At 43.8% G+C, this 24,397-nt stretch overlaps 1 protein-coding gene across 3 annotated transcripts in view; it reads right to left on the minus strand.

The window, feature by feature from the left end:
* Positions 1 to 24,397, minus strand: part of MAP7D1 (MAP7 domain containing 1) — a 67,662-nt gene that overhangs the window by 27,321 nt on the left and 15,944 nt on the right. For all 3 annotated transcript variants that reach the window (XM_089478123.1, XM_089478122.1, XM_089478121.1), the window contains exon 2: positions 5,310 to 5,756. In XM_089478123.1, the coding sequence (XP_089334249.1) occupies positions 5,310 to 5,756 (447 nt within the window). The remainder of the gene's footprint in view (positions 1 to 5,309; positions 5,757 to 24,397) is intronic.

Genomic DNA, 24,397 nt, shown 5'->3' on the forward strand with positions numbered 1-24,397 from the left:
ACATAAAGGTTGCCAGGTAATTTGGAAGCCACAATTCGCTGTCTTTGGTGATATGTTAGTTTTCAATAGTTAGTATATAAGATTAGAATAGTTTTTAAATTTAGGTATGATAACCTTCTATTTATTTATTTCCCGCTTTCGTCCCATAATTGGGACTCAAAGTGGTTTGCAGTTTAAAAGAAAGATACAACCATATTAACAGGCATCTGTTGTTGTGGGTTGTTCATTGTTGTTGTTGTTATGCATTAATTTTAAAAACACACGCACACAACTCAAGTCTCTTTTTAAGTTTCCGCCAGCCTCTTAGATCAGTGGTTAAGCCTATTTAGAAAGAAACTGTCTACTTCAGCAAAAGGGTAATGTGTCCCTGGGTCATAAGATTTGGGTGTAGTTCAAAGTTACCCCTTTTTGGTTGGACATTTTGCAACCTATCAATTTGGTCCTGGAACAATCTTTGATATTTGTGGACATGTTCTTTAAAATTATGCCTCTGAGACATAGAATTTAACCGGCGGTCAAGGTGGTTGGATGATGCGTGCCCTTCCTGTTGCCAAAAGATCTGTACTTCAAGGCTAGAAACTTAACCATTTGCCATTTACTGTTCAACGGTCACTGATTTAGCTACCCATAAATATGTACTTAACGGATCACAACTTCAGGAAAACATGGCTTTTTTGGAAATATAGGTCAGCTTATATGAATGCAGAGCCAGCCTGATGTTAGTGGTTTAAGCTTTGGTCTAGGACCTAGGAGAGTTGGTTTCAAATTCCCACTTGGCCATGGAAACTCATTGGGTGACCTTGGGTAGGTCACACACTCTCAGCCTGAAAGGAAGGCAAGAGCAAACTCCCTCTGAACGAATCTTGCCAAGAAATATATTAACATATAAGCCTAGCCCACTCTCATATAATATGAATATTATTTCTTTGAACTACAACTTCTAGTAGCCATGCTTGCTGGGGGATTTGGGGTGTTATAACCCCCAAATGTAACATTTCCATGCTCTGCTGGTTGGAGGGAGGACACATGTAGCTTTGTTCATAATTATGCCATACTAAAAGCCAGAAGAATTGGCATTTAAGGCACAAGAAGCTGTAATACACGGAGTCAACCCTATGGCTACTCACTGTGAATATAGCTGCCATTGGGCCAGTTTTTTATTAACCAAGGCCTGTTACAGACTGCCAAAATAAAGCTGCTTCGGGTCTCTTTGGAGGTATACTGTTTAAATGATGCATGCACCCTAAGAATCCGGAAGCTGCACCAAAGCTGCACTCCAGTGCTTAGGAATGGAGTGTGGCTTTGGTGCGACCTCCGGACTCTTAGGACCCATGCATCATTTAAACAGCATACCTCCAAAGAGACCGGAAGCAGCTTTATTTTGGCAGTCTGTCACAGGCCCAAGTTAGTTATATATGCTACTGCTTCTCTTTGCAGGCTTTTAAAATAATCTAGAAACATGATGCTCCATTTCTACCTAGGGTTGACAAGGTATTTTTAAAAAAGTATCTCTGTATGTGAATCTAAAAGGTCTGCGCAAAGCCTGGGGAAAATATGGAAGGAATGGGATGAAGCTGGGACATAGCCTGGTAAGTTATAAGTGGATAATGGAAGAACCCAGAAGGGAAGGGAAGGAATTAAGAGTTATATGTAGAAGTCCCCTCCAAAAGCTGCAGAAACAAGCCACAAACCACTCAGTAGCAAAGCAGCTAACACTTGGTTTCTTTTCGGGACCCAATATATTAATGGAGCTTTTTTTATCGTCGTTGAGGTCACTATTCTTAATTTAACGTTTGTTAACAATTTACGACAAATGCTACTGTTATGGGCCAAGATCCTGTAATACACAAGAGGAAAATGAAAATGTAAGGTATATACAGTCGGCTCTCCTTATCTATGGATTTTTTTATCCACGGATTTAAACATGCAAGGCTTAAAAATATTTTTTAAAAAGTACAAATTCCAAATAGCAAACCTTGATTTTCCATTTTATATAAGGGACACCATTTTGCTCTGCCATTATATTTAATGGGACTTGAGCGTCCACGGATTTTGTTATTCATGGGGGATCCTGGAACCAAACCTCAGCAGATAACAAGGGCCACTGTATTTTCCCTTGTCTAGACTTTCAGCATAAGTGTTGTCCATCAAGGCATCCTTGCCATGGGCATTCAATGGTTTAATAATAATAATAATAATAATAATAATAATATATTTATTTATATCCCGCCTCTTCCCTTTTGGTGGATCAAGGCGGGTAACAACAGAGTTTAAAAGTACAATATAATAAACAACAAAACCCCCCACCCCTCTATCCCATCCTCTCTAAAATTGGTTGGGGAGAATGGGTGGGAGATGAGGGGCAGGCCGATAGCAGCTGCCTGCATTCCTGAATCCGGCTGCAGGAAGACTTCATCCTCCTCCTGGAGCTCTGGAGGATGCCTGGGAAGACCAGGAGGATGCTTTCTCCTTCCTGCTGCCTGATGCAGGAACACATCTGGCTATTGCCCAGCTGCCCTCTATTCTCCCATGGCTACCAAATGGACCTGGAGAAGGAAGTCCAGTCTGGCATCAAGTAAGCAGCTCAGGAAGGGGGCCACCACAAATAGAAGTGCTGAATTCCACTATCTGCCACAACCAAAAAAGTACATACAAAGGTGTATTTTTCAATTATGCCTGCATACGTTACTAACAGCCTACATACCCTGAAGGTACCAGGTAGTTACTGATCTCAAAAGCTAAGCAGGGCCAGGTCTGGGTAGTACAGGTTGAGTCTCCCTTACCCAAAATGCTTGGGACCAGAAGTGTTTTAGATCTCAGAATTATTTCTTTATTATTATTATGGTGGAATAGTTGTATTTGCATATACGTACCTAATGAGATATCTTGGAGATGGGGCCCAAGTCGAAATACAAGATTCATGTTTCGTCTACACCTTATACACACAGCCTGAAGGTAATCTTATACAATGCACAGAGCAAAGTTTGTGTACCCTGAACCATCAGAAAGCAAAGGTGTCACTATCTCAGCCACTCATGCAAAGAAATGTCAGTTTTTGAAGTATTTTGGAATTCTAGCTAAGAGTCAACCTGTACTTAGAAGGGAGACCATAAAGGAATACCAGGTGCTATAGGTTATATTCAGAGGAAGACAATGGAAAGCCGCCTCTGAATATATATTGCCAAGGAAAATGCATGGTAGAGTTGCCATAAGCCAGAGTGAAATAATCACAAAAACACGTCAGTAAGAGCATATATGTGTATGCGCCTTCAAGTTGCCTGCCAACTTAGGGCGGCTCCATAAATTTCCTAGCATTTTCTTAGGCAAGGAATACTCAGAGGTGGTTTTGCCACTTCCTTCCTTTGAACTCTAGCCTACAGCACTTGCTATTCATCGGTAGTCACCAGCCAAGTATTATCCAAGCCCCATCTTGCTTAGCTTCCAAAATAAGATGGGACCTGGTGCCTTCAGGGTATTAAGCCTTGCCAGTCATTGATTTATGAAATGCCCAACATCTCCTAGGTGTGCTACAAAGTTTAAACATTATGCCTGTTCCTGCCCACAGGCTACAATGAGCAAATACTGCCTGGGTGGCCACTATATATTCTTCATATAGAAAATAAATAGTCGAACGTATGAAAGATGCAGAGTGGTTAAGAATTCTGGATGATGCCTTCAAGCCAATCCACCTCTTTACATAAAGCAACATAAGCAGAACTCAGAAAGGTGACCTTTTAGGATGACAACTTTCACAATCCCTCACCCAGAATGGATAGAGTACATGCAAGCTGAGAGACTCTGGGAATTACCATCCAAATAGCTAACTTTCTCCAAACTCTGAATGCAAGAGCATGGCTATCCATCCTACCTGACCATCAACATGGGGACGGTTCATCCAAGGTCATGATACACATGAATTCAACACAGAGAAGGATCAATCGCAGCGCTGATTTCCTGGAAAGTTTATGATGCAGTTTGGAGCTAACCATGTTGCATATTGCATGTACAGGGTGAGGCTGAATTTGGATGTGCGCGCAGGGTGGCCAGATGCAAATGCTTGTGGGAGCAGCTACACCACTGGTTCTAAAACTCTGTTCCTCCAGATGTGTGAGACATCAACTCCCCAAAGTCCCAGCCAGTATGGCCAGTGCCCAGAAATTCTGGAGCTGAAGCCCCAAATATCTGGAAGACTGGTGATTCAGAACCACTGAGCAACACTAGTCAGCTTCCTCCTGAAAAGCTATTGCAAGTGCAGGAGTCCTGTCCTTTTTTCATTTTTCTGCAACTTGCCACCCTACAAATGAGCATGGCAGAAAAGTCCTAAGTTGGGCAGGCACAGAAAACAAATGTCTAAACTAGCTCACTGAGATAAAACAAGACAGGTAAGAGTGGATTAATTCAATGGCTGTGCCCTCCAAGACCGTTTTCCCTTTTACTTTCTCCTGTATACATGCATAGTTCCTGTTGGACAAAACTAAAATACAGTCTCTGAGGGTATAGATACACTGAAGAATTAAAGCAGTTTGACTCCAATTTAACTGCTGTGATGTATCCAATTTGTAGTTTAGTGAAGTATTCAGATGTTGCTGTATTGCAGCTGCTATTATCCCTCACTATTATTCTGCATGTTTAGCTATGCTGGCTGGGGCCCTGGAACTTGCAGGGAACAATATCTGGAGGGCCACACAATTTGTATCCCTACTTTGGATGGCCATATACCCTTGCTTCCAACTGTGTTAAGCCAGTCCCAGGTATGCTAGGGAAGCCATCTGCTCATTTTACTGATTGAAACCTTCAGCCCTGAGTTCCTGCATGAATGGTGGGAACACAAGGAGGCCCAGCTCATACCAATGGGGACAATGTACCACCGCACACAGCAGACCCTCACCACTTGCAGGAATCCCTGTAGTCTATAAGCCATACATCACAACACCCTACATCTGCTTAGCCTGCTTTCATTTAAAACAAGAGTCAAAGTCAAAGCTTTGGTATACCAGCCTTGGCTGAAATCTAAAATTAGGATTTGGTAGCATGTGGAATTATGCAATGATTCCACCCAACCCTTGGGTTGAATGACAACAGTGTGCAACCGAATGCACACCTGAATACACAGCAAAATCCACAACCACATGTGTCTGTATGTGCATCTGATACACATGCAGAATCCATGCACAATGACATTGCATGCACCACAATGCAATTGCAACCTTGAACTGAATACAAACATTCTGCATTGGATTAAAATATCCAGCCATTCCTGCCGGGAAAGGTACGCCTGTGTAAGCCACCAACAGGATTCCAGTCAATACCTTGCTTGGTCCGGGGGCTGGCAGACCCCTGGGTAGGGGAAGGCTGTTCATTATTCTTGGGTGATGGTCGGGGGGTTTCTTCTAGATGTGTTTCTTCTGCAGGAGGTGTGGTTGGGGCACCAATGGGTGGAGGGCGGTCACTCTTAGGCGGCAAGGTCTCCACAGTTGGAAGGAGTGTGGAGGGTGGGCAGCTCTCTTGGCTAGTCTGAAGGAGAGGTTTCATTTCGGCAGCTGGTACTGTGGCCGTCTTGATGCCAGGGTGGCCATTTTGAGTAGGCAACGCTGCCCCTGCAGAGGACTGAAGAGCGGCTGCTGGAGAGGGTGCTGAGGGAGACCGGTCACTCCGGTGTGTATCTGCCTCCCTTGTGAGGGGCATTGTGGCATGCAAATGGCTATTCTGTTCACTTGGGGGGAGTTGCATCACTTCTGGGAGGATCACTTTGGAGGCTGCAAAAAATAAGAGGAAAGGACAGTTCAAAACAGCAGCTTAGTCTCTCTCATTCATACAAGTGTGTGCACACACAGAGATTCACACTACACAATTATAGCATTATCATGCCACGTTTACTGCCACGGCAACATCCCATGAAATCTTGGGGTTTGTAGTTCAGGTAGCATGGCACAGTAGTTTGAGTGTTGGACTATGACTCTGGAGACCAGGGTTCGATTCCCAGCTTGGCCATGAAACCCACTTGGGCAAGTCACACGCCATGGCAGTTGAAGTAGAAAAATAATGCTATAATTGTGTAGTGTGGATGGGCCTTTCCACCACAACTGAGGGCAGCCAGGTAGTTTAAAGGGATGCAAGACAAGGCTAGGTTGCCAGAGTAAACACTGATGTAAGTTCCTGTACATATAATGGGAATCCCAGCTGTTTGTGTGACAAGTAGCACTTGCTGAAATTCCCTCTTCTACACAATCATTCAATGTACAGGGGCCCTGTCCAGCCTTGAATCTGGCAATCACTATATGGCACGCATGGCACTGCCCTTCATGACCATTTCTCAGTGTTTAAGATGGATGCCAGCTGTTTCCCATCTGCTTTCTGAGGCAGTTGCCTTACTCTGACCAATGCCAGGTCAGCCCTGTTGTGGCCACAACACCTTGGTAGCTAAAAGTAAACTGCGCAGCTATAGTTGTGTAAAGGTAAAGGGAGCCACACATGCACACACAATATACCTTGTATACTGGATGGCCATCTGTCGGGGGTGCTTTGATTGTGATTTCCTGCATGGCAGGTGGTTGGACTGGATGGCCCTTGCGGTCTCTTCCAACTCTATGATTCTATGAATTACTTTGCTGTTGTTGTGTGCCTCCAAGATATTTTTGACTTATGGCGACCTTAAGGCAACCCTATCATAGGGTTTTCTTGGCAACTTTCAGAGTGGGTTTGCCATTGCCATCTTCTGAGGAGGACTTGCCCAAGGTCACCCAGTGGGTTTTTATACTCAAGCAGTGATCCGAACCCTGATCTGCAGAGTCCTAGTCCAATGCTGAAACCACTAATAGCACCAGCTTGAAAAAGTTACCTTTTGGGGCTATCAACCCTTACTCTCCAAAACGTCTGGGGAAAATGTGCTACCTTCCCCCAGTTCTGAGCTTGCTTGCTCCTGGCTTGAGGCTGGGGTACCAGGCACTGCTTGTTTAAAATAAACACTAGAGTGGGCACTCAGAAGTGTTGCTGGGCCCCATGCCAGCAGGGCACAAAGACCCCTTTTCCCTCAGACCCAGGGCCATCTTTGCAGTTGCCGGCTTTGTGGTTGTCATCTCCAAGCACACACCACCATACGCTCTCACAGCCCTGCTGCCCCTGACAGGGTTCCTGTGCCAGGCACAATGGCACAGCAGCCACAAAACCAAAGCTCCTGACACTTCACTGCAGTGCATTCTTTGATTCCTTAAGAGTCCCTGGAGGAAATGCTTTCAGAGTTCCTTTCAGTCCTCTGATTGTTCAAACGCAGATGGAGTGCTTCCACAGGGCATTTCCGGCCCATAACAGCATCGCGCCACCCCCAAAGAACATGAATATATTTGGACTGGAAAGAACAAGCAATTTGTTCACTCTTGCTCCCTATTACATAATAAGCCACCATCCTCACCCCGCACACAAACACACACACACTTTCCTTGTAACAAGCAGCAGAGTCCTTGCAGACGATTAACTAATGCATCAAGAATTTCCAGCATGAGACCTGGAGAAGGCCACAAAACAAGGCCATAAACACTTCACTCTGCCTTAAACTGGGCAGCTCATTGCCGAATTCTGCAGGATGGATGACAGACATAAGACAGAGAAGTTGATGTGAGGCACAAAGGTAGGAGGTGAGAAAGAGAAGGCCAATGGGAAGACAAGGAGTGCCTCCGCACTGCAGACTTTGCAGCAGTTTCATCCCACTTTAACCTCCACGGCTCCATTCTATGGAATGTCTCTGTGTTGTATGCCTTCAGGTCATTTCTGACTTATGGCAACCATAAGGTGAACCTATCATGGGTTTTTCTTGGCGAGATTTCTTCAGAGGAGGTTTGACATTGCCTTCCCCAGAGGCTGAGAGAGTGTGACTTGATCAAGGTCACCCATACCCGAAAAGGCACCAGTTCCTGTCTGATCTTGGACAGTACTAACCAGGGTCAGCCTTGGTTAGTACTTGGGTGGGAGCTGCCCAGAACTACAGGTTTAGTAAACAAAGAACAGAGCTTGGAAACATCAGATAGAAAGGAGGGAAGCCAGTGGCACATCGAAAGCTTGCAACATGTATTTTGTACATTTTGGTTGGTCCACAAAGGTTTGTGAATTTTAGAAAGAGAGAAGTACCAGATGGCCCTGGACTTGAACAACTGTTGTTTTCCATGCTTTGGAATAACTAGCCATGCTAGGTTTTGGGAATGAGCCTTCCACAGCGCTGGATTTATTAACAGTGACTAAGTTGTTTATGCTTCTGCTTTCCGCGTTCCTTTTGTAAGAACATCATGGCAAGGATAATTCGCTGGAGGAATCTCAAGTTCATTTTGCTCAACATCCTCCACTCACCTGGCAGGTATTCCTGGCCTGAGTCACTCTCTTTTGCCTTTCTGGGCCACAACACTCAACAGTTCATCCCAAAGCTTTTTAGTCAAAACCAGAGGTTGGCCAAATATGATCCGGCCAAAATCCTCATTCCTCCTTTTCTGGCCATAAAGGAGAAAATTTCCTCCTCTAGGAAACTAAAGGGAGTGACAATCACCTTTTAAACAGGCTGCACTCTCTGTATGCTATCAAACATTAAAAATAATATTTAATATTTAAACAGCATATTTAATATGCTGTTGCATATTTTAAAAATTTCCCCAAAGTCTAATAACTAACAGTGTCCATGTTAGAAAGCATGAAAACATGGTTGCTAATGAATACAATAATGTTTCACAGTACTAACAGAATAAGCAGGGTGCAATTTCCCCCCATTAAAACATCAGTGCAAAAACGTGGGTTTACATTTTAAAAATACCTTCTTCTTCAAGCCAGCCTGGCGTAATGGTTTAAGTGGTGGAACATAACTCTGGTTACCAAGGTTCAATTCCCTGGTCAGCCACAAAACCCAATTGGGCAAGTCACGCTTTCTCAGCTTCAGAGAAAGGCAATGGCAAACCTCCTGTGAACCAATCTTGCCATGAAAACCCCATGACAGGTTCACCTTTGGGTCGTCATAAGTCAAAAATGACTTGAAGGCACAACATCATCATCATAATCATCAACAACAAAAACATTCTATTTATTCATGTATTGGCATTTTTGGGCAGCCTGTGCAATTCTAAATGCATTCTTTTCCATGCACAGCATGTGCAGCATCACCAAACTTGACACACCATCCGCCCGTTCAAATACAGACATGCAACTGCCAGAGAGCAGATGATCTGTCATCCTATTATTTTCCATTATCCAAGCCCAGATTCCTTTAAAGTCCTTTAACCATCTCTACGGCGTTGTGTAATTACTGGGTACAAGCTGCACCGTCAACAGTATCACTCTGTTAGGCAATGATGGATGATGTATATCCATGTGGGAGACAAAAGGGACCTGAGCAGACAGAAAGCAAAGAGAGGCGGAGGAGGAAAACGGCCAGAGAAGGAGAAGAACGGACTGGCAACTAGGACAGGGCTGGCGGTTGGCAAGGAGACCTGCAGCCGACTAGTCCCCAAAGCTTTGAAGAAACGGAGTGGCATTCCAAGCTTCCTTTTTAGTCTGTTCCCTGAAAGCAATTTTCTTTCACAGCCAAATGAGTTAAACAGACCATCCAGGAATGCAAAGTGAGGATCTTTTGGACTTTCCCATGCAGATACGGTCTGGAAACTAAGCCCTGTGAGGAATGGCTTGGGAGCTGGGCATGTCTAGCTTGGAAAAGAGAAGACTGAGAAGTGGCATGATAGTCCTCTTTAAATATCTGAAAGCATGTCATGCAGAAGATGAAACAAGCTTTTCTCCCCACCCCCCCCCCCCAAACATTAGGAAGGATTTCTTTACTGTGAGAGCTATTTCATAGTGGAATGGATTGCCTCGGAGGGTGGTAGACTCTCCTTCTTTGGAGGTTTTAAGATGGGGTTAGATCAGGGTGGCCAGATACCATAACTGCAAAGGAGGACACGGCTCCGCAAAATGTAGGGCATGCAAGAAAAATGTAGGGCATTACAAAATAAAAGCTAAAAAACACTAATAGAAATGTAAATTCATGCTTCTTAGTCAGGCTCAAACTGACTCAGTGACAAAGAGAAGCAAAGGATATCCTCAACACCGCAACCCACCCAAATCAGTGTGACAGTAGCCAAAGCCAACCAAGGTATTTTGACACAAAACAGAGGCTAAACCCTAGTTAGTCCCGCTATAGTTGAGCCACCGAACCATTTGGAATTTTCTATCTGTCGATTCACAACTAAACAGTGGATTGAATGGGCTTACTTTAGTTGGGAATAACCAAACAGGATGCCAACCAGAAAGTCCCACGAGTGCTTCTTCCCCATTCCAGCAAAAGAAAAGATCATAGCAAATAAAGAAGTAGCTTTGCTATTATCCTTTCTTTTAACTGCCAGGAATGGGGAAGAAGTATTCTCAGCCTCCAAGGTGTGGCAGCAAGAAGGCTTCAAGAAGAAGGCCCCATCTTTCAAGCCCACCGGAATAACCTCCTTCCTTGGCAGCCATGAGCTGGGCCTCCACTGCTGATTTTGTACTCTGTAGCTACCTTGAAATAATTTGGACTCAAACTAGCAAGGGCTTTAAAAGTGAATTAATTCAAGCAGTGTGAACCGGGCCTAGAATCACGTGATGCAATATGGTAAAAACACTTAGTGCCTGCCAACATTCAGATCACTGTATTCTGTGCCAGTTTCTGCACTGTTTTCAAAGGCAGTGGCACAGACCACATTCTATGCCCAATCTCTCTCTCTCTCTTTCAGATTCAGGCAGACACACACATAAATTCTGTGCCTCCTCTATTCCAGTTCTGCAATTGGAAGGGAGATGGAAATCATAAGACTCAACTTCCTTAAGCACGCTTTATTCAAACTGCAAAAAGGTCTTATGTTAAAGGGGAAGACAGATTGCTTCCTCAATCTGTCCTTTCCTTTGTTTGCTCCTTTTTACAGTCCTTCCAATGTCACAGTGAGTCCACTGCAAATCTCCTCCCCAGTTTCACCTTCCCCTATGTTTTCAAACCAGTTGAGTGGCGTTTTAAGGACATATAAAACGGTAGGTAGGCAAAGTTATATTGCATCTTTGAAAGGCTCCTGTGCCTTTAATTAAACACTTCTTGTTTTATAGTCTAAAATTAACACAAGGAAAACTAAACACAGCCATGGCGGGAGAAGTGGGAGGCAAAATAAAAAACAGGGAAGTGGTATGTACATGCTTCAAATACAGACCCTTAGCTTTAGGTGCAGGCTGACTTACTAACACAGGTTGAGTCTCCTCTTATCCAAAATGCATGGGATCAGCAGTGTTTTGGATTTGGATACACCTTATACATACAGCCTGAAAGTAATTTTATACAACATTTTTAACAATTTTGTACATCAAACTAAGTTTGCGTACAATGAACTGTCAGGAAGCAAAGGCGTCATTATCTCAGCCTCCCATGAAAAAAAGTTTTGGTTGCTGGAATATTTTAGACTTCCAGATAAGAGAGACTCAAGCTGTACCCACAGAACAATTACGTTTATTTTACATTGATCTGGAAAGTCAAACCATAAACTGAAGGCTCCTCTTTTGCAGTGGCAGCTGATGCCAACTGAGACTAAGGCCCATCAGGATGAAACCAACTACATGCAATTCCAGTGGCAGCTGGTGGTTTCCATGTCAAAGAAGCAGGACATCCACTTCGGGTGTTGTTTTGAACTTTAAAGGAACTATCTGTGGTACCAAACCTTAGGGTCAAGTATCGATAGGCTCTCTATAGTAAACCCACGCAGGTTCATTGTCCCTAATCTCATGGAAGCCATGCTACCCAATCTCCCCCCTGGCAAAATCTCAGTACACCCTTCTGCTTGGTTAAGTTAGTTGACACTTACGTAGGGTTGCCATATCCCGCCTGGGGGCGGGACTTTCCCAGTTTGGGGCGGGGCCACACAGTCCCACCCTGGTTTGGCCCCACCCCCAGGACTCCCCCCCCCCCAGCGAGGCCCTGGAGGCAGCTCCACCCCTCCCCATGGCTGTGGGCCACCCTCCCCACCTCCCTGCTTGGGATAGCCTAGAGAACAGGTCTTCAGGAGACCTGCCACTCAGAGCTATTGCCAGCCCACTTGGTATATATGTCTTGCAAAAGGCATTACTTTCTAGGTTACAGTGAGGAAAAAAAAAAAGGCCATTAATGGTTCATGTTTCACTGGGAGTCTAAACGCCTCATCTTTTAAATGTCTACCGAATGTTTGACCCCCCCTTAAACATCCATGGCTCACTGCTATGGGATTCTGGGAATTGTAGTTTCTTGTGGCACCAGAGCTCTCTTGACAAAAGGAGGCTGAAAGCTGAGTCAGTGGCCATTAGGTCTGCCTTGGTTTTTTGGGGGTTTTAAATTATTTTTAAAAATATAAAATACTTATTTTATTTTATTAATTTTTATTATTGCTTTTTAACTTTTTAATTGTATTAATTTTTATTATTGCTTGTTTTATTTTATTTCATTAATTTTTTTTTGACTAAAAAGCATGATTATTTATTTATTTATTTATAGGAGTGTTTTGAGCTTTTATTTGGGAATGTGGTGCATCCATTTTGCATTGCCTTGTCCTCCTTTGTGGTTATTATTTTAGTGTTTTTAATATTGTTGTAAGCAGCCTTGATCTCATTGGAGAGCCAGGGTATAAATAAATTATTATTATTATTATTATTATTATTATTATTATTTAGGTCGCAGAGTTCACTAGGGCCAGAGTCTCCTCAGGAGGACTGGAGTTTTTGGTCCCTGGTTGTGAAGGGAGGACTACATTTCCCAGAGGCCATTGCGCGCAGGGAAGCTCTGAGCATGTGTCTCCATAGCCCTGCTCAGCTCTTGCTTCCATTCAGGGTTATGGCTGAGTGGGCAAAAGCCCTGGCGGGCATTAAAGGGCTGCTATTAGACATCAGTGGGGTCCTTTATGAGTACAGTGGAGGCAAGGAGGCAGAGTCCCCATCCCTGGATCTATAGAGGCTGTCAAAAAGAAAGTGGGGAGGTGTTTTAGCCCACCTTTTTAGCTCATCACTCCCCCCCGCCCCCCAAAGCCCCTGCCATCCTTCTGGGCAGCTTGCTTATTCTGCCAGAGATGTTGCAGGAGTGTTTGGGTTTTTCCCTCCAGCAAGCAGGGATTTTGCATCTACCTTGAACAATTAATGCAGTTTGATGCCGCTTTAAGTGTGGTATATGGCATTCTGAAATTTTGTGGATCTGTGGGCTGCTTAGCCTCCTCTCTCTGGTGCCACCACAAAAACTGCAAATCTCTGGGTCCCCCAGCACTCAGTTTTAAAGTGGTGTCAAACTGCATTGTTCCTACAGTGGAGATCAGTGGTCGTCCCCAAACTATGCCTCTTAAGAGATTTTTGGACTTCACTCCCAGAAGCCTCAGCCATGTTAGCCAACAGTCTGGGATTCTGGGAGCTGAAGTCTCAAAGGGCACAGTCTGGGGACCACTGGTATAGCTATATCCTATGGCTGCCTCTGCTCTGCAGAAACCATCCAGCCTGACACTACTTTGCCATGGCTCAGTGCTATGGCACTCTGGGATTTTGTAGATTTGTGGGCTGCTTGGCCTTCTCTTTTTCTCTGGTGCCACAAGAAACTACAGACGCCAGGATTCCCTAGCACTCAGCCATGGCAGTTTAAAGTGGTGTCAAACTGCATTGTTTCTACAGTTTGGATTCACCCTATGGCTGCCCTGCAGAAATCACCCACTCAGAGACCGCTTTGCAGACAGCAACCCTGTCATGGAGTTTTCTGGGCAAGTTTTTTTCTGAGGGGATTTGCCGTTGCCATCCTCTGTGGCTGAGAGAGTGTGACTTGCCCACGGTCACCCACTGGGCTTACATCACATGGCTGAGCCAGGATTCAAACCCTGACCTCCACAGTCATAGTCCAACACTCAAATCACTACACCACGCTCACAGTTTGATTATTTTATTTCATTAATTTTTATTATTGCTTGTTTTTTATTTTATTACATTAATTTTTATTATTAAATATATACACCTCTGCCTTGTTTTTTATTTTTTCCGCATTATTTTTTATTATTAAATATATGCAAGTGCATTTTCTGTATGTTTATGGCGCTTTGAATGCTAACAAGTCTGCCTTTCCTGGACAATTATAGTGGTGATGATGATGATGATGATGGTGATATTGATATCAACAAGCCTCTGAGGCACGGCCAATGTAACTTGCTGTGATTTTTACAAACTCATGCGCAGTGAAGAAAAACCACAGTCCCTTGCCCAAGTACACACTTCTGAGAAGTACAGTTGAACCTGAGGGCAAGTCCATTTCTGGCATCTGTCTAGGAATAATGCCAAAATGTCCTCCATTTTGATCATGCCTAAAAACACGCATTTATATTAACATTTTTAAAAAACCCTCAATTTTTTGCGCGTCCTCCATTTTTAAAAAATGTGTCCTACATTTCAAAATGTTGCCCTACATTTGTCCCGGTTTGGAGGTCCTGACTTATGGCAACCCTACACTTATGTGACCAGTTTTCCCATCTGCTCATACAGTACTATAAGAATATGCCTGAATTTGTGGTAACAGAAAATGCCACTAGGAGTGAATTAAGAAAAGTTACTGAAAGGTCATCCAATTTATCAGTAATCTCAACACAGGAAGGGACTCAGATCCATGAAGACACAGTAACTTTGGGTCCCATCTCCCCCAGATTCCAGATCTTTTTATTCCAACTCCCATTCCCCCTGACTATTGGCCATGCTGACAGGACTTTATGGAAATTGCAATTCAAAACATCTGGAGGTCAACCAGTCAGGATAAGATGCTCTAGGCCCAGTGATTCCCAACCTTTGGTCCTCCAGATGATTTGGACTTTAGCTCCCGTAATTCCTGCCTGTTGGTCAGGTTGGCTGGGGCTTCTGGGAGCTGAGATTCAAAATAAATGGAGGACCAAAGGTTGGGAACCACTGCTCTATAGAAGCCCTATAGAAGCATTTTCCAAATCTTTTCCTGAAAACCGCCCACATGTTTCCATTGACCATGACCATAGGGACCAGAAGCATGTTTTCAAAAAGAATTTAAAACTGGTTGTTTTTTTAAAGAACAAGCTTGCATAAGATCTGACAAATTCCATTATTTGCTCAAAGGCTGTGGCAACATGCATAGGAAAAATACCATTTTAGCCTCCAATCTCAGTCAAGACTCCCACAAGCAGCACAAAGAAGCAGCCTTTGGTCTGAGTTACTTTCCACTGAATTCAAAATGCCGGAGGCCAAAATGCTTCCAGTCTGACCACACACACAAAGAGAAACAAAGAAAGAGAGATGTGCAAGTTGAGCAACCTTTTGCAGTTATTTTTCCCCCACTAAATGCTTTAAAAGTGAAACATAACTTTCAGCAAGTACAAACAGGGGTTTCCTTTTGTATCCGGCAACCTACTCTTTGGGTTTTTAAAGGATATCCTTTCTGCGTACCCACAATACAACATGAAAGCTTCCTCTGTGGAAGCCTACAGGGCCACAAAGCTGGAAGAGTTTTTAAATTTGGTCATAAGATCTCCCTGTTTGGGTTTTTTTCATGATTCTTTCCCGTTCTGATGCAGGCAGCAGGGAGGAAAGATGTTTGCTCCTATTCTGTGTGTGCACACATGCGCACACATGCCAAACTAAGGCCAAATGAGCAAGATGGGAAAGGTTCAATGTGGGGGGGAACAAGGGTGCGGCAAGAGGCATCGCTTGGTACAAAACTCGAGAGCAGTCATGGGAATAGTGAGTGACTGATGTGGGCAAGGGATAAAAAGATGGCATTGGGGCAGAAAAATATCTGGCCGGGCTTTGCAGTCATCACCGCTACAATCGAAATTACATAAGGCTGTCAGCTCACTCATGAATGTGTGCTTAATGAAATCAATTGCCTTTTCTTTCTTTCTTTCCTACTATCCTGAGCCCCACAGCAATGCAAACGCACACATGGATACTGATAGAAAGGCCACAAGCAGACTCTAAAAGGCCCAAGCTCAGGGGCAGTGTTGTTGTGCTTGTTGTGTGCCTTCAAGTTGCTTCTGACTTATGGTAACCCGGAGGCGCAAAATATTCTCGGCAAGATTTGTTCACAGAGGGTTTGCCTTTGCCTTCCTTTAAACTGAGAGAGAGAGCTTCATTTGTGGGTTTCCACAGCTGAGCAGAGATTCAAACTGTTATCCAAAGAACAGTTTGGGGAAACTGGTGGGGTCCAACTGTCAGTGAGGCTCCAAATGTTCAGGAAGGGCCCATACAGACAGGCCAAAATAAAGCTGCTTCGGGTCACTTTGGAAGTATGCTGTTTAAATGATGCATGCGTCCTAAGAGTCCTGACGCTGCACCAAAGCCATGCTCCAGTCCTTAGAACTGGAGTGTGGCTTTGGCGTGGCTTAAACAGCATACCTCCAAAGTGACCCGAAGCAGCTTTATTTTGACCTATCTGTACAGGGCCGAAATTAGCATTTCAAGAAGCATGGGTAACCTTTGGATCATTTTCACCAGTGTACACCAGGACTCACTGGGAGGACTTCAGGTTTGGGGTGAATTAAGGTTTTATTTCAAAAAAATTGGCGTGCAAGATTTATTCAGAAAGGGTTCGCCACTGCCTTCCTCTGAAGCTATGAAAGTGTGACTTGCTCTCACAGTCAAGCAGGATTTTGAACCCTGGTCTCCCAAAGTCCTAGAAGATCAACCAGCGCACCATCCTGACTCTCAGGGGCATTTTACAATGGCGGAAAAAGGCATTTTTCCTAACATTTCAACTGCCACAAGAAGACTAGTGGTCCAAGATGTCTCTCAACCTCCCAGCCCATCAAATCCTTATATATCTCTATATAAGGCTCAGTATCCTCTTGATTCAGTTTACCCATCACCATCTTCTCCTCCATCATTTTAAAAGCAAAAAGTGAGTATTTTGTTCTGTGTTCAAAGATAAAACGGAGTGGGGAAACCCGCTACTGTTGTCTCTGTTCTACATTACTTGGCAGATCATATTCCAGGTCTGTAGCTACAGTTTGAAATGCCTCTGAGTTTTAGACAGTCTCAGATAAGTCCCTTTTGTAGAAGTACTACATCCCAAATCATCCCAAATCCCAGTAATGCTTCCTTGGGGATTCTGGGAGCTGTACTAAATATAACCCCCACAAACATTTCTAGGCTCTGGTCTTTAAGGAGGCCAAGATGGTTCCCTCTGCTCTCTTTCTGCTGCCAAGTGAAAACTTTCCTATTTTAGACTTTTTGGAAATGACTGCAATAGTCTTTTAATGGTGTGCTGATTTTCTTGACGTTGTTTTTAGATATCCTGTCTATTAATGAATTGGTTTTGTTTCTTGTTGCGCGCCTTCAAATCGTCTCCAACTTATGGTGACCCTATCATGAGGTGTTCTTGGCGGGATTTGTTCAGGGGAGGTTTGCTGTTGACTTCCCCATGAGGCTGAGCATGTGACTTTTGCCCACGGTTGAGCAGGGTTTCGAACCCTGCTCTCTAGAGTCTTTGCCCTACTCTCAAACCACAACACCACACTGGGCTTTTGGGGTCTCAGAGTGTGTGACTTTCCATGGTCAAGAGGGAAATTGAACCCTAGTCTCCAGAGTCAATGCTCAAACCACTATACCATGCTCACTCTAATAAATTTGTTAATGGTCTTAATTCTATAGATTGCTCAATTGCTTTTAAAAATATTGAGGAAGAGGTGGAATATTTGCAGAAGTTCCCAGGCATCTCCAGTATAAAAAGAGAAAAGAAATGGGTGGGGGATGAATAACAACAAGATGAAAAGACCCTATGTCTTCCTGTGATCCTGGAGAGCAGCTGCCGACCAGAGTAGAAAACATTGGGCTACTGCACAAAAAGAAAAATGAGGCCCTGTTGCTCCACAAGGGAGAAAAAAATATCCTTTTCAGACAGCACTTTTATTGGAACCATTCAAAATATGACAAAGGAGTATATAGGTGGGCTTTGGATTTCTCCAGCATCTTCATCAAGGTGGATGCTAAGCAGCAGAGGTCTGTAGGAGGCAAATGGAAGGACCTTGCTTGACAACGAAGCCACAAGGTCTGCATTTGGACACAGTCTTAAAATGGAGCAAAGGAGGAGACAGCAGAGTTATTAACTGGATTAAGCTCCGCTCAGTGCTATGCAGGCTTCAGGTTGCACCTTGGATTGCTGGGATTAAGAAACATAACAACGGCTGATCCCTTAGTTTTGATAATACAAAACCCAGCAGTTTCCCAGCTCTGACTGCAGCCGTAACCCTCTTGCGCTTGGACCAAACGGGCTTGTGGTTTTGTGCTTTCTTTACCCAACGTTTTCGTGCACCAAGTCCCAGTTTGGCCTTTGGACTCAGTCACAAGCATAGTAGTTCAAGGCCAGACTCTAAATGTCAAACAAGAAATCCAACAATATTCTGCCAAAGATGCTATGAACAGTGTCATCCTTGGCTAGGATGAGACACAATGCAAAAATCCACAAACTACCAGACCTATTGCCACTTGCACAACTGTAAATAATGGTCCAGATTCAATTGCTAGTCCCAACTAGAGTAGACCCAAAGAGAACTTGGCAAATTCCACTGATCTGGAATAGGATTAAGGCCAGAAATGGGGAACATGTGCCCTTCCAGATGTTGGACTGCAGCTCCCATCAACCTTATAGCCAATGGTGCAGCAAGGTTGGAGGACAATCCAACAACATCTGGAAGGCCACATGCTTCCCATCCCTGAGGTATGCCAATGTTCCTTGCCTAAGAAATCCCTATGAGACGCATGGGGTCACCATAAGTCTTCAGGTGAACTGAAGTTACACACCATACATTATATTCCCAAATTTCAGCTATTTGCATTGTACAAGATCCCTCCCTTTATAAACAAAACAATGTCTGGAACAAACCATGCCCCAATAGATCCACTGTGTTTTGCCACTGCAGTACTCAGCCAGCATAATATATTGTGACAACAAATGTCCCATGTTGCCAACTTTTTTGTAAACCATGATCCAGTAAGGCGGAAGTGTCAAGCTCTCATTGTTTCGGGGGTAGGGGCACTGAAATTCTGGCTCTGGATGGATGGATACGTCACACTTGATTCTGTACAAACATCATGGATATGAAACATTTTTATACCCCACTGGAATTTCCTTGGAGGGTCATTGTGCATTCTCCATGAATAGGGGAGAAAAACAACACATTTTATTGTTTTGGGGCTGTTGGCGTTTTTTGTTAGCATAGGAAACATTACAGCATTCTGTTTTGGGGGTTACAAAAACTGGCTTTGGGGTCCATATGTGGCCCACACTTTTAATGGCCCCTACTTTACGGCAGCCTTTGCAGATTACAGAGATGATGAGTTTTGCCCTGTAACTCAGGAAAGACATACATTTGAAGAAGAAATGCATCCAGCACACACAGAGTTATATCCTTCTGTGAACTCATAAAGTGGTGTTGGTGATGATGAGGAATCACAGAAAAGCCTACAACGGGCAAACATAACAACTAAGGGGGGAAAGTGTGGGAATGTTCCCACACTATACAGTTGGCAAGGATTTAATCCCTGAAACCAGAGTTTGTGTTTCAATAGAGAGATGAAACACAGACACAGCATACATACATACCACCCCCCCCATTCTTACTGTGGTTGAGCCCCGAGGGCCATTTCTCAAACGGTGCCCAACTGCATCTGGGCAGTACCACTTCAGGCTGCGGGTGAGGGTTTAGTAACCCTTCCTAACATCTTTCATAAGCGGTGAGGGAGAAGGACCAAATTCTTCCCTCTGACTTATTTTTGCAAGGAAAATCTCTGTGTAGTGGATGTGTGGCCCATAGCCTTTTTTCGAAGTAGGGAAGCTTCTGACTTCAAAAATTGACCAGTTGATTGAGGCTTTGACCCCGGGATGCATCTGGGTGGTGGCATTGCAGTTAAATCAGTGACAATTTAGGCCTGATAACATACGCGGGCATCCCGGATCCAGAACTGAAGCCAGAAGACAGCTTATATATGGCTGTGCGATAAGCTCCTATGTCTCAATAAAATAGAGAGGGAGAGGATGGGATTTGTAGTCTGGGAAAGCACTAGAGCTCTCCAATAGAGAATTCTATTGACATTTCCCTAAACTGCAGATTCAGTAGGATGTTATCATGGCAATCGAGGTGGAATCATGATGGAATAACTGTGTAGTGTGAAAGGGCCTCAGATTTGTAAACATGCCTTTCATGCTTTTCTCCTTTACGAGAAAGGCTAACATTTCTAAGCGCACACTCAAGATTCCCCTAATGGCATATTCAGATAATCAGATCAACACTCCTTTGGCGAATGCGGGGAATATGACGATACCAAATTTAGTGGGGCTCAATTAAACCACAGCAGTCAGAAGCGGCTGAATCTCCAACAGAGTGCTTCTGAAATAAAGATTAGATGCTTAAAATAGATGCTTTCACCCAGCTCAACCCTTATGGTCTTTCCCTGGCAATAAGTAGAGGCAATTGCCTGAGCGACATTATGCTCTCTCTCTGCAACCAACAAAATGACATCCTTGGGTTGATTTTAGGGGGCCCTGGACAATTTGTGAATGGAAGAACCCTTTCTTCTAAAGGGAATGCACCAAGGTAGTAATTGCAACCCCCAAATGAGAAGCTAAGTGAGATGGGAGGCTGTTTGGTATCGAAATTGATGCATCTCCCTAGAGGTATCATAGCAAAGAGACTAGCTTTTGCTACACTGTGGAATGATGGGAGATTTAACCCCTTTTATTAGCACAGAAGTGTGAGAGCTAGCATGGCCTAGTGTTTTGAGTGCCTGAATATGACTCTGGAGACCAGGGTTGAAATCCCTGCTCAGCCACACAAACCCACAGGGTGACCTTGGACAAGTCACACACTCTCAGCCTCAGAGGAAGGCAACAGAAAAGCTCCTCTGAACAAAGCTTGAAAGGCCACCGATGTCCCATCCCTGCTCTTGGTTAAAAGGTGCAGCCCAAATTAACATTGAAAATCAAGAACAGGGTCCGAATCCTTGTTCAGCCATGAAACCCACTGGGAAACCTTGGGCAAATCATACTCTTTCAGCCTTAGGGGAAGGCAATGGCAAACCCCCTATAAACAGCTCTTGCCAAGCAAACCTTGCATCTGGAGCAGGACAAGCCAAGAATAACTCAACTGACCTGCTTTAGAAGCATGAGTATTCAGTTGTGAATATTCACCTGCATCCAAATGCTTGATACCAATCTTGCACACACCTTCTTCTCCTTAATAATGGCACTTTATTGAGGTGGAGCCAAAAAACATCTCCTCAACCATTAGTCAAACACTCCCATCGACAACAAACGGAGCTAGCAGGGTGCTACTGGGACTGTAACCAGGACAGGTCCAAGGAGTAATGAAAGAAAGAGCCAAAGGCTTATAGTTACCTTAGATTTGCAGAAGATCAACCAGTCTTTGCAGGAAGTTTAAGGCAACCCTAATATTGGAATTAGTCAGTCTTTAGGGGAAATGTAAGTAGGGCATGAATTAAAGCACCAGAGCAATCTTACAGAGAACTCCAAGTTCCAAATTCCAATTACAAGCTACAAATCTCAGGATTTCAGAGGATGGAATCACGACACTTAAAACGGTATCATGCTCCAGTAAAGATATGTCTTTGTTCAAATGTGAACGAACTCTGCTGAATCAAACCAATGGCTCGCCTAGTCCAATATTCGGTTCAACCACACAAGCTTCTGGGAAACCTATATATAGGACATAGGGGAAAGAATAGCAGCCAGCCACTCATATTTCCCAGCATATTGCCTTCTGAGAGTGAAAGAATTTGCAAACCGCTGGGAGCCTTATTTTCCATTAATTTATCATGTCCCTTGCTAACTAGTGGGCATCACTACCTCTTTGTAGTATGCAATGTCACAATTTAGCCATGCGCTATTGTGATATCTGATAGTAAGCTGGTAAAAAATATCACAGCCCTAATAGCAACAGAGCATGTCTACATGGGCGAAATGAACTAGTTTTCCAGCACCATCTCGGCACCCATCCACACAACACAGGGCCAAGACACCAATTCAAGTGCGGACTGTCTTCAGTGTGTGTGTGTATTTCTTGGTGCACCCTCCCCTCCCTCCCTGAGAGTTGCAGCTACATTTGTCAGCTGAGCAAATGCTACAAATGTGCTATCTAGGCGACGCTGTCATCCCTTCTCTTTCAAGAGCTACGTCTCCAAACTGGGCGATTTGTCTCTTTTGATTCCTTGTCAGCCTTGGATGTCAGCTTTGCATTCGACGGATCCCAGAAAGCGGATGGATTTGGCTTTGAAAATCATTTTGTTCCTACAAAGCCCACTTGTGGAGGGAGGTTGTTCTGTACCACTTGTTCTCTATCTATTTCTCGTGCTCCTAAGGCCTGATTGGAACTTCTTCAGCATTTTGGAAGTAAACACTTCAAAAGAAAGAGGGTTTTCCTTTCTTTAAGGAGTTTTTGCTAACCATTAGAAAGCACCCAATGTTCCAGTTACAGGGAGTATGCAGATGTGCATTTGGTTGGATTTCCATCAAAGCATCAACATTCAATTGCTGCCTTCTAGGTTTGCAGTGGGTTCTGCCCTCAGTGGTGAAAGCTGCTGAAACATTGATGCAATTGGAATCTTGTGGCACTGTATCTCTGGGGAAGAGGCTGCCATTGCGCATTTTGCAGTGAGGTTCTCGGATCCACCTGGCTCAAGTGTGACACCTGTTTGAAATCGGCTGTGGGACCGGAGAAACGTGATTCAGATGCCATTCTCAATGCAAATGCAATTCTCAATCTGATTGTCTTAAATCCAGCCTCCAAAATATACGGCAGCCGAACCCCAAGGTAGAAGCATCTGGACACTGAGATTGCTCACCATGAGATATGGTGGGGCCGAGATTTGTACTAGGAAACTGCTTTCTACTGAGCCAGATCTTTTTTATACCTGGGGTTCTCAATTTTGCTCAGCATGTCAAAATACCCTTTCTTGCAAAGTATGAAAAAATGTGGAAATATTGTTTACATCCCCAACATTAACTCCCAGAAACCCAGGGCAGATTCTGGGGGTTGTTGTCCAAATCATGAACCACAGACAATGCCGTTTCCAGGATTTAAAACAGGGTTCTCACCCAGCCATGTCTGGAAGTACTGAGGATTGAACCTGGGACCGTCTACATGTAAAGCCTGTGCTCTGGCACTGGGCTGTTGTTTTTCCCCATTATGTATGCAATCTTATGGGTTTGTCTTGCGTACCTCTTGCTGGTAGCAGTGGAAAAAGTGTTTGAAAATATTAAAAAATAATAATTAAAAAAACATGTTTGGAGTGTCAAGAAACCATGATGAGAAGAAGCTGGGAATGAGAAGAAACTTCACAGTTTGGGATTGGTTGAGAGCAAAATTCTCACATGGCTGTTTTGCACAGAAGACAGTGTTTTCTATGCGGAAAGCAGCTTTTTTCAGCACAGATAATATCTCTGCTGGCAAAAATTATTATTATCATTATCATTATTATTAAAGTTTATTTATATAGCACCGTACGTTTACACGCTGCTTTACATAGTCATCAATCAAAATACAGATAAAAGCTGCCTGTGGCGTACAATCTAAAATCAAAAGCAGCAAAAGTGATACAATCACAACATATCATAAAATAGGAAAATACCATTTTTCTATGCAGGGAAAAAAAAAACCTGTTTCTTGCACAGAAAATGCTGCAGTTGGGCCATACCACACAACATTTGCACGTGGTTGATTTGGATAAACCACGCAGAAATGCTATTTTATGCACAGAAAAGGCTGTTTCCTGCCCAAAACAGCTGAGTGCAATTTTGGCACAGAATAAGCCCTGGGTTGTTAATATACGGTACTTAGAAAAATAGGCTTTGGAGTCTTTCTTGCAGCGGGGAAGACAATTGCTAAAATGACTCTTTGAGAAAGAAAATTAGTGACAAATTACATCCCAAGTTGCTGAGAGAAGCCCTTAAAGCAATGACTTTTAAGCAAGGTTTAAACTCTGATCAAACGTGAAAGGCAAACCCATTCTTGCCTCCAGTTCTGTAGGCAGTGGCAAGGGATAAATTTTGGTAAGGAAATGTTGACTTTTTCTTACTTAAGCTTTTTCTTCCCTTGAAAGAGAGAGAAAGAGAAACAGAGATCATGGGAGGCCAACCACTTCAGTGTCCAGTTTAACCTACCCTCTGGCTGCACAGATGGTTGCAGTGCAGTGTGCAGATGTTATCTCACATGTCTCCAAGTACGGCAAAGAGGTCCTACGCACACAGGCAATCACTCCATTTCCAGCCAGACCAGAGCTTAGAAAAATCATATACAGGACTGCAACTCCCAGAATCCCCTGCCAGTGGTCATGTTGGTGGATGGAGTCTGGGAGTTGTTATTATATTTATTTGCATCCCACCTTGATCCCAAAATTAGGA

Source organism: Sceloporus occidentalis, unplaced genomic scaffold (assembly GCF_023333645.1).
Source record: "Sceloporus occidentalis isolate IW3139 unplaced genomic scaffold, rSceOcc1.0.p SCAF_13, whole genome shotgun sequence".
NCBI lineage: Eukaryota > Metazoa > Chordata > Lepidosauria > Squamata > Phrynosomatidae > Sceloporus > Sceloporus occidentalis.